Source organism: Betta splendens, chromosome 3 (assembly GCF_900634795.4).
Source record: "Betta splendens chromosome 3, fBetSpl5.4, whole genome shotgun sequence".
NCBI lineage: Eukaryota > Metazoa > Chordata > Actinopteri > Anabantiformes > Osphronemidae > Betta > Betta splendens.
Window position 1 is genome coordinate 12,898,734 of NC_040883.2, and position 11,088 is coordinate 12,909,821.

Genomic DNA, 11,088 nt, shown 5'->3' on the forward strand with positions numbered 1-11,088 from the left:
AAAGTGTTTGTGTTTGTGTGTGTATATATATAGTACTTTGAAAAGCTTGTACCTCATGTAACACCCTTGTGCGGTTTAAAGCATCTTCATAAATCTTACTGAATATTTTCTTTTCAGGCCGTAACATTTTAATGAACGAAATGTAGTCTTCTTACTAATGCGTTTCATTTTGACATTCAATACCACGATCACTTAACAACAAATTTGTAACTTTATGTTTCTCTTTAGTCTTTTTTATCTGTCGTGTTTATTTTTTATCTGTTGTGTTTTACATTTCTTGTTGGTTTTTAGCAATCCAAATGTTCCACCTCTCATAAAGGGGTCACTTGCCGAGAGGTTATCACATGCATTTAGCACTGTCTGTCTGATTTTTAGCGTTAGCATGCATCCTCCACAGGCCCCTGCTCACTGTTTAATGGCTTTAGTAATGCTTCACAATTAACACTCAGACATCGCTCTAGGTTAGGTAATGGCTGGTGTGTTTCAGGCTAAATTAGAAAACACAACACAAAAATTCCCCGTCACCCACAGTGCTTTTAGGACCTAGAGGTTGTGAGGGAAATGGAAGGTGGTGAATTTTTTGACAGGACAGCCGAGGTGATGTCTCATTCCCTGTGACATCCTCAACACCCTAAAGGTGGCTTTGCCAACAGTCTACCCAGGAAGCACCTCACCTAGCTGTGGCTAAATTTACACAACCACCTGCCCACAGGGAGCATACTGAAGAGAAGAGCAGAGGTGGAGGTGGGGTGGGGGTGCAGGGCAGAGAGAGACCGAGAGAGAAGGCGGCAGCCAGAGTGCATGCAAAGTTTAGTATGTTAATATATCTGCAAAATGATTTTACAGTTTGTGATGTAAGGTTTTCCATGTTTTATATGTACGCATATCCTGCCTCTCCCGATTTGTCTTTTCATGTCTGCAGGTTTGCTCTGTAATTCAAAGTGTTCAGATCAGAGACAAGTTGGTGAACATATTAGATTTTGGTTTGCAGGTTTGCTACATTAGTAGGGCAGAGCGTTTTAGCCTTAAGTCCACTGAGAGCCTGTCACCAATTCTTTTATTCCACTGTTTATCCGTGACAAGCATGATACTTACTTCACAAATGTAAGTGGTAGTGGGACAAGAGTAGATGAGAAGGAATATCTGAGTATTTAGTCATGGGCCGAGTCTTGAATTGATTGTTGTTGTTGTTGTTATTGCATGATTAAATAGATGCAGAACATTGTGTTTAAATTAATAAATTAATGATTGGTAGTATAAAAATGGTACTTTTTTTAGTACCACCTCATTTGTACAACTAAACGATTTGCACTGCTTTTTGTTAATGTACCCAGGGGCTTCACATGTTGAAGCCCTGAAGACGGACAGTCACACAGAATGGTAACAATTCTAGATGCTCTCCAGTGGCAGAGTTCAGGCTGTTTGCCTGTGGACTGATGTGGCGTGAATGGCCTTAGAGGCTCTAGGCCGGTCTATGTGTGGCCCGGCTGGTCCAAGTCAGCAGTAATGACTGGCTTTGGCCAGCATGCCTGTTAATGTGAATGGGGTTACTCTGGGCAACACCTTTTCAGCTGGGTCCTATGAAGTCCCCAGTATGGTGGTCTTTGTCCACACAAGGGCTGTCCTCTCAGCAAAAAGGGCTCCTTTTTTGTGAGGACTATCAACTGGTGATGGATTATACCCACCCCCCTTTATTCTTCCGGGCAGACTAACAGACACGGATGCATACAGACATACACACACTCCAATGCATATGTACAAAAAGACATCAGAAGTACTACACATCAGGACATTGTCTCAGAGCATTGTTTCATAGATCAAGTGGTCAAAATGCACATTTGTAGATGTGGGATGGTCTGAGGGGATATTCACACTGCTCCTTAGTCATGAGTCTCATCACTCTGTCTTTAGTTGTCAATTACTTGTTCATAGTTGACGTATGGAGATTTATAGAGATATAACAGTGTCTATCTGCAATTACTTGTTCTCTTTGTAATTCTCTCCTGAACCTACTAGTTAATGTCGGACATCTGTTATGTAAATGAAAGTTAATGTTGACAGTAATTTGTGTGCCATATTTATTTACATGTCTACATCTTGAGGATTTCAAGCATACGAATTTAAACCAATGATCTTATAGAGATAGATTCCAGTGAAAATGACTGACTTCATCATTTCTAGACGTTGTCCTTCTTTTGAGGACTGAGTCACATGCTTCCTGGTTCAGGCTGCTTATTGTGGTCTACTACAGTGAATCATGTGGTGCCTGTGACTTACAAGGTAGTTGTAAGTCACAGGCATGAAGAACCTTGTGTTAAGGGCATAACATTGAAATTACTTCAAATGGCAAAACAACTTCTACCTTCTGTTGTACTCATTCAAATTTTGACATAAGGTTTGTTCAGTTGTACTTCAGACCATTCCTCTATGAGAACGGTCGCCCACGCGCTCCCCCAAAGGGTCGGCCACTTACCCAGGCTGACACAGTAACCTCCAGACGACCTTTCGCTTTGCCAAATGTTATGCCTGTAAACTGCATGAACTCCATCACAGCACAAGCGACAAGCGAGAATTAGGGCTTTCTGTCGGAGGGGAGACTGGGTTTAGGAAACTTGCTGGTACTGGACTGCTTTGTGCAGTCATGTTGTAAATACTCCTAGGTGACACATGCATAGGGCAGTGGCAGTGTGTTTGTCTGTCTTTTTGCACACGAGTGTGCGCCCTTGTAGACTGAGCACTACACAGAAGGAAGCATGAATAATACATAACACAATAGAGGAGCAGGATAGTTCAACAATAGTTCAACATTTTGGGAAATGCTTATTCGCTGTCTACGTTGTAGTTACCATGAGGTTGCCAGGCAACCCCTGGAGACTCCAGGAAGTCACTGCTCCCAACCAAACAATAGTCTGCTGTAAAACCACAACTTGATATTTTTGCTTTGTTCTTGGTGCAATTGAAATAGTTCAGATACAGTTTGATAGTACTTTTAGCTTATCTGCATTTTGACAGAACCAGGCTTTATGTTATGCTTCAGCTTACGTATTTGATACGTATAATACGTATCAAACTATTCCTTTAAATGACATCCTTCAAGTCTGTAGACATTAGTTATAATGCAAATGTTGTCTAATGGGTATTTTATTAAAAACCTATATAAAGAATCCAAATATTTTTCATAAAGACAATAAAGGCTACTGTAGATGTGTTAATGGTTGGTTAAATTTTTAAAAAATACTTAAAAAACACAAGTTTGTTGAAAATAATAACAAATGTTTATTTGTGATTGAGAGGAGACGTGTGATTATTATATCAGGGCATCTGTAGCACCAAAGAAGCTGCTCTCACCAAAAGTGTCAGTGATGTTTTAACCTGAGGGTGTTTATATCAGATTCATGGTTTGAGGGGTAAAATGTGTGTTCAAGGGGTGGAGGGCACCAGAGGTCCCCCAGATATGCTGTCATAACCCATGCAGCCGTACTATTTGCTATGGGCCTATTGGTAGTGAAGGCAGCACTTAGACATGTTTGTACTCTACGCCCTCTATCCCGCTCTCTTTCTCCCCAGGCAACATGTCACTCCAGGGGTGGACCAGCTCTCCCTGGCTGTGCCCAAGTCCATAACACCAACTAACCTACCCCGCCCCTTACTACCCATCACCACTGGGGTCAATGTGCCCTCGCCCCCTTACCCTACAGTGCCCACAGTCCATACAACACTGCCATCCAAAGAGAAGCAAAACCAAACTGAAAAGAGACAAAATGGCCCCATGCTGCTTCCCCTGTCAAGGCTCTTGACAGGCCCGAGCCGAGGCCCCCAGAGAAGGGTTCAGTTGAAGATGATGACGGCGGAGATAACAAGTCAAGTTGTTGTGTTATAGCACAGTTGCACTTTGGCCCTTGTTTGTCCATTTGGTTATTCAGAAGCATTGCCGAGCTAACTGATTCCCATGCATGTCAAGTTTAGTAGCATGACAGATACTATCAAATGCTGTTTTACATCAGCCTGTGGAGCGTGAAGGGTAAGTGAGGAGCTAGCTATTCAAGAGAACAGGAATAAACATTCCATTAGGTATTAAAAAGCCTTGCCATATTGTCAGCTAATCAATTTCCTGTGAGGACATGCTCCCGTTTAATGAAATTCAGTCAGTTATTAGACTCTTCCAATTCTTCCAGTGTTTGGGAATATAATTACACTCAGAATGCTTACTCATCCTTCTGCCTGCCTACTGCCTCCTCTGTCAGATGCATTAGCCATGAAGCAGAAAAGATGAGGAGCCTGCACGTGTATCTGTCTGTCAGTCTGCCTGACCGGCTGTGGATCAGGCAGCAGGTGACCATCGCCAAATTACAGAAAAATGAAACTTGAGATGAACTACTGTGTAGTTTTGTTCCATTTTTATCCTGTGTCTCGTTTGCGTGCAGCTTTTTGCTATGAAAACAATATATTATCACTTCAAGCAGCGTGTATGGAAACAGGATAGTGTCGGGTTGGAAAACCTGTTACATTTAACTGTAAACTTGATGAATTCAGCAGAATTGGTTGACCAAGTGCTTTACTAACAATAGGAGCTGTTAAAGCTGACTTACTTCCAGCAGAAGGTGGAAATTTTAAAATGACAAACACTGAAGAATGAGAACTTCCCTAATCAACAGGTTATTCTTAGGGCAAGGCTGAGGATTGTGTTGCACTCTTTGTTTCTACAAAAGAAGAGGAAGGTAGAGCTTCTTCTTGCTTTTGTTAAATGCAGGTGGGCTTGAATTACCAAAGTGATGGGATTTCTTCTAGCTTGTTTCTGCATTTTTTTCCTGTCAGAATAGCGGAAGTATTCTCTGAAATTGCCAGCGTAAATGTGATGATAGTGTGCTACTTCAATAGAACGGCACATCGCCTCATTGTTTAGGTTTTGGTGAGCTAAAGTTAATACTAGTTCCTATAGGTTCAGCAAATGATTTCCCACACAATGCAGTGTAACTTTAGAGGTGTGAGGGATTATGGCAGTAGAAGGTGATTTAGCTTGGTTTAGTGACTGGATAGACCAACAAGCCTGGGAAATGTCTACCAATTTCGCTCTGCTACCATTCTGACCCTTGGCTGGTTGTAGAAATGGGGCTGGAAATGGAGGACGCTGACCCGGTGTCATGGACAGACGTCCACATTAGTTTACAGTGGCTGCACTGCAGCTGTGTTGCTCAGGGAAATGGAATTGGCAAAAGGTATAACCTCTAATGTGACCACTGTGTATGAATACTGCCCATGTTGTACATAAATCCATTCTAAATGTATTTGTCTTAAATTCTACATGAATGAAATAACTTTTTATTCATGCATGACGGTGTATAACCAGATTGCTTGTTCAGCACGTCGCCTATGAGCGTAATGACTTCAGTTCAGTGACACACAATTGCCTTTCTCCCGGTTTACTGGTTTAATAGAGCTCATAACATGCTGACCAAATTACAACAATGGTTGTGTTAAGCAAGTGTTTATGGTAAATATCGTGTCACTTCCATGAGCATGTTCCAACATCAGCTAATCTGATTGGAGCAGCCAGGCCAGTCGTCATGTGTTCCAACAAGGTGTTGGGTTTCCCATAGTTCTAAGCTGTACAGTGACACGAGCCATTTGAAAGTGTGGCTAAAACTCTATGGAAGAAATGACTCGTTAAATTAGCACCTAATACTCCGGTCATTAGCAAGCCGTTACCACCCGTGGAATGCCTTTGATGGTGCTGCTTTGTGTGAGTGGGTCCCCTGTAAGCTTCTGTTGGAAAAATATATCCACTGGAATATTGGACTCTTGCATGAAGTTGTAACAAGCAAGTCCAAAAGATAAAAAAAACAGAACGCAAAGTGATTTGATGTCTTTTTTTGACCTGTCAAACCCTGATGTGATACGCGGTGCTATATAGGGAGATTGCTGTCAACAAGTTACAAACAGCATTAAAAGCTGTATTCCTTAAGAACCAAGTCTTTGGGGTGTTTAGTAAGCTGAAGGGAATTGTCCATTGTGCGGTGATATAAGTAACCCTCTTAGGCAAAGCTGGTCTGTGGGCCGGCCCCGAGGGCTCATTTCAAGTGCTTAGCGCTCGTTTGGAGCTTTGTCACCCTTCACCCTGTTGCCAGCATGGCCCCAACCCCTCTGGCTGCGGAGCAGAGCCGAACCACAAACCTTTACCCCTGCTTGCCACTAGGGAGGAGGCACTGACATCACAGCTCTAACACACATGCCCGCACTAACATTGTGGCACACATCCCCCTTCACCAGGGCACCGCAGCTTGGTCTATTTTTCCCGCTGTCCGCTCCCTTCAACACCCCCGCCCCCTGGTTTTTTCCCACTTTCTCCACCCTCGTAAAGGTTGCCAGGCAGCAGAGAAAGACTTCAAGCACACATACACCCCACTATGCCTCTGAGGGTTTTCCGGATGTCCTTGTTTACATCATGGAGTGTGCGGGTCGAAGGGAAGCAGACTGAGAGCCTCCCTCACTATGTCTGTATAAGTTCTCCACTGACCTCCATTAATTTGGTGTCAATGCAAATGTTCATGGCAAGCGTAAAGTTGGCCATTTGGTTGCATTGTCGCCTAACCGAAATGACTTTTAGAGTAGAAATAGAGTGCATTTTAAGTTTTATGGTCCTGATGAACAGTAGCCGCTTCCAGCTGGAGTATTGGCTCGTTGTGGTGGATGGAAGCTGACTGTTTACTAGGCTGTCATTTCCCTCTGTGTCAAACCGATCGATTGGTTTTGTCTGCTCCTCCCTCCAACTTTGATGTTGCCATTGATTGTTCTCATCTGCCCCTGAACTCAAAGGTTACAGCAGCTGATCTGCACTTCTGGATTGCTTTGACCTTCGCTCTGCACATGCTCAGTTGGTTCGCGGAGCCCAGAGCCAAGCAGACACGGTGTAGCCAGGCCTGTGGGTGCGTGACAGCCAGACCACGGTGTGATGTCTCTCTCTTTTTTTTTTAACTCACCCACTGAGGATGATGTATATGTGATTGATTTTTCTCCTACTCATCTCTCCACCGTGTTTCCGCTGCAGTGCACTAAGCAGGACTGAGTCCAGGCTTGATCAATGCATTGTTTTTCTTTTTCAATCACACTCGAGTGAGCTGGAGACACGAAAGGTTACGCAGGTGAGGTTTGGCAGGGGTGGAAGCAGGCAGCGCTTCTGGAGGCCCCCTCAAGGCCAAAATGAGCTTGCATGGAAAGAGAGTAACATTAAGAGAAAAGTCCAACCAATCTATCACGTGTGTTTCCCAACAACTTGTCAGTTCTTCTTTTGCTGTCACGTGGATTAGCTTATGCTCAAGTGGGAATCTTCCATTCTTCAGCCCCTGAAAGTCCTGTGTAACTTTACCTTTGCCATGCTACGTTAAATTATAGGTCCTCCATAGTGCCTCAGTGCCCACCTGCCCTGTTTATCAGCCAGGCTGCATGAAGGCAACTCCTCTGGTTTCCTCCACTGACACACAAACAAAGGCAACGTGTTGAACAGAATGGATGCCGCTCAAGATGAAAAGCCTCTGACCTGTTAGCCACAGTGGCAGCGGCACATGGCTCCATATCAAACGGCAAAATCAGTGACGTACAACATTTTGCAGTGTGCCAATGCGCTTTAAAACAGCATTAAGCGAAGGGAGGAAGTAGTTTATACCCTAGAGGGGTATAAACTACTTCACGTTGCGTAGTTCAGATTTATCTTTTAGTAATGATGCTGTTAATCCTAGTTCCCAAACACCTAGTCATTAAGAAAAAGATAAGTATCTGTGGGAGTGGAATGGCTCTACTAAAGCTGGATGTCTGGAGGGTGTAAGGATGTGGCGGGCAAGGGAGTTTTGGGTGACTGGGGTGGGGTGGGAGCACAGGCTTTGACCAGTGGGTTTCAGATGTCGTTGCAGATTCTTTCAGGGGCAAATTACAGGGTTTAACTTCTCTTGTGCCTGGGATGCTTGTGTTCTGATTTAACTTCCTTGATAGGCACTCGAGCAATATGCTACTCAACACCATTGTTGGGTGCACACTTGACTCTAGAGCTACTTTACCTCCTCTCACGCTCTCAGCACCTCTTCAAGACTTTGATCGTGGAGTGCCATTCTTGTGGCTTCTGTGGAGAGCAGAGTATTTCAGCGCCTCCAACTCTTATAGTAGTAAGAGCTTTACATGAGTGGCCACTCGTTTACTTTGTTCTTTGAGCTGGCACGAGGCTTCTCTACAGACGAACTTTACAGCTGAAAAACTGGATTTTGATGAGTGTGGCATTGGCTGCACTTAATCGCCTGTGTTTACACAGTGAAGCAATCGACATGTGCAAACACATCCATATTCTGCACATTAGTGCTTGAACAGTCAACGCTTTCTCTTATTGGTATGTCCCATACAGGTCCTCTCTAATGCCCCTACCTCACACACAGACACTCATTCCCCCTGAGCTGTAACAGACCTAAAGTTCTCTGACGCGACTGTGCTAAAAGGAGTGTTGAAGCATCTAATGCAATTTCAACCCAACATGGCTCCGTGTGAATACTCATCACCCGTGTACCATGTACTGCATGCTGATCCACTATAGTGCTTTCCCTCCATACGGACTGATCTCATACTTTGCCCCCCACCCCCCACCCCTGTCATACTTTCTGTAGAGACTGCATTTGCCTCCAGACTTGTCCGAGACAGTGAGTCGTGTGAGCAGGGGGGAGCAGGCGGGAGCGGCCGCCGTGGCTTCAGCTTGTGGCTCCGGCACTTCCGGCAACAAACACCTGGACTTCTAGTGCTCTCACACAAACGCCACGGGCAATCAACACCTGGAAAGCTACAGCGTTGCCCTCTTTACGGCGATGACCAGGAGGTTTCCTCACCCACATAATGTCAACCACGATAAGCCTGCCAGCCATTACCACCTGCCAACTGTCCCAGCCAGGGGTGAAGACCTAAAAATCCACAGAACGTGTCCTCACAGCCGACAGCCGAAGTCATTCTACATTTCAAGTACTTTTTATGCAAAGATTCAGATATGTCATCAAAAACATTGTTAATCTTATTGACCAGGTTTAAACCAATGTGAACCCTCTGATAGTCATACATTAAGGCTAAGATGAATTATTATTTTAGATGTTGATTGTATTTTCTTTGTCTCTTCCTCTGGGTATGCTGTTTACATGTTAAGTGTAATCATGAAATATTTTTAAGCCCTTACCGACTCTCAGTCTTAGCAAACCTTAAATAATTGAAGTGCATTCTCTGAACCTCAGGGCTTGCTTTACAAAGCACATGGCTAATCCTGCATCCAGTAGCCCCACGTTCAACCGGCTGAAAGTTCTGCTTTATTTTCTAGTGTGATGCAGCGAGTTCTGCTTTAATTTATTTAAATAAAAACACATGAAATGCACTGCACTTCATCATATGCTCTTTAATCCGTTTTTTCTTTGCAGAGTCTCATCTGTGAGAGGATGTGAAGTAAGTACGCTCTGAATAATTGATCTCTGCTGTGCCGTCCTGGTCTCAGGTTTGAATGGGGGTGTCTCGGTCTTACCCCGAGACTGCGCCGGTGTATGGCGTCTACCTCCAGCGAACTGGGGAGCGGAGCAGGAATGTGGGCAGAGGCTAGGAGAGCTGGCTTTGGGTGCAGGCTTCACACCTCATCAGGCATGTTTGCTGGATGAGCTGCTTTGCCATGACAAGCCCAAAAGAACAAATTAGGTCAAATGGTGACACGGAGAAACACAAAAAAAAAACACATGAAAAATTAAATGTTTCATCTTTGTTTTCCACAGTGCGCTGCTGATGCCAGTTTGAGTAGCTTTGCCCGTAAAAACTGGCAGTATTGGTAACTATTTGCAACATGTGTTGGGAGAAGGTAGTGTTACCTGACAGTTTCATGCATGAATGGAGGGCTTTTTTATCGGGTGTGTGAGAGGAAGATGACGTACACAGGTCATTTCTACAGGTGAACGAAAACTTGTATTGTCAAGATCAAGCTGTTTTCCTAGTAACTGTTTCTGACCTGACATATTCAGAGTATTAAGGTTTTGAGGGGGAGGGAGAGTAAACTTTAACACATTTACTGCCGTACTGCAGCATGTCTGTGTCTCAAGGTCGCACTTAGTCCAGTAAGGAAGTTTTAAAACCATCAGACAAGTTTCAGTAATTATAAAGAGAGAGTCTTCACAAGAACAGTTTACTGAGGAGGAGCCGGTACGTACATTAGACCCAGCTTCAGGTTTAATTTACATATATACTGTATGTGCCATACAACATTTCTAAAAAATACACAACATTTATAATCAGCAGTGAGTGGACCTGTCAGTTTTCCCTTTTTACGTAAAGGTTTCTGAACGTGGCATGAGAGTGGGTCATAATTAGCCTGAGTTGTATCTCTAATAAATTTGACTTAGCAATTCAAGATATTGGCTTGTCTCATCCGATCACAACAAGTTCCTTAATGATCTCCTCTGCACATCACCCTTTGTAAAAAACAAACAAAGAAAACAACTAACTAAACTAAAGCTGGAACAACTTAGTGACACATCTTTGTTTTGTCTCCTTTTTTGTAAGATAAACATTATTAATGCTTCAAGGTAACGCATACTAAACTAAAACTCAGCCTTACAGAGTATTTATTGTGTTTTTGTTGTTTTTTAATAAATAAAATCTGTCCAACAGCACAAGATTAATACATACCGTGATGAATGCAGGTTATTTGAACTTTATTGGCCTCGAGCAGCGAGAAAGGCGTTTCTATTATAGTTTAAAAGCTGCAGCTCCTGTTGATCCTGGTTTGAGGTCTCCCAGTTACAGCAAATATGAAATAATATTCCTATACAGACAGCAAAGAATTTAACTGCTTTCATTGGAAAGTGTCTGCTACTGATCGCTGCTGTGGGGGTTCAGGTCAGAGTCAGTGTCTCATTAGGAGACACTCTCAGAGACAAACTTCTCTGGAACTTTAAAAGAAACTTACGTTGCACGTCTGTCTTTGAGTTGGAATTACATTTGAACCTTTTTATCCCACTGCTGTGTATTATTTAGACTTCACTAATTGCAGTCTTTCTTGCATTTTGAATTTATCTTTCATTCTCTCTATGCAAT

At 43.4% G+C, this 11,088-nt stretch overlaps 1 protein-coding gene across 3 annotated transcripts in view; it reads left to right on the plus strand.

Moving 5' to 3' along the window:
- Positions 1-11,088, plus strand: part of elp4 (elongator acetyltransferase complex subunit 4) — a 78,889-nt gene that overhangs the window by 33,433 nt on the left and 34,368 nt on the right. For 2 of the 3 annotated variants that reach the window (XM_029144512.3, XM_029144514.3), the window contains one exon: positions 8,643-10,402. The exons of the other annotated variant lie outside the window; for it this stretch is intronic. In XM_029144512.3, the coding sequence (XP_029000345.1) occupies positions 8,643-8,771 (129 nt within the window). In that variant the 3' untranslated portion in view covers positions 8,772-10,402. Of the gene's footprint in view, positions 1-8,642; positions 10,403-11,088 lie in introns of those variants that run through there. 3 annotated transcript variants of the gene reach the window in all.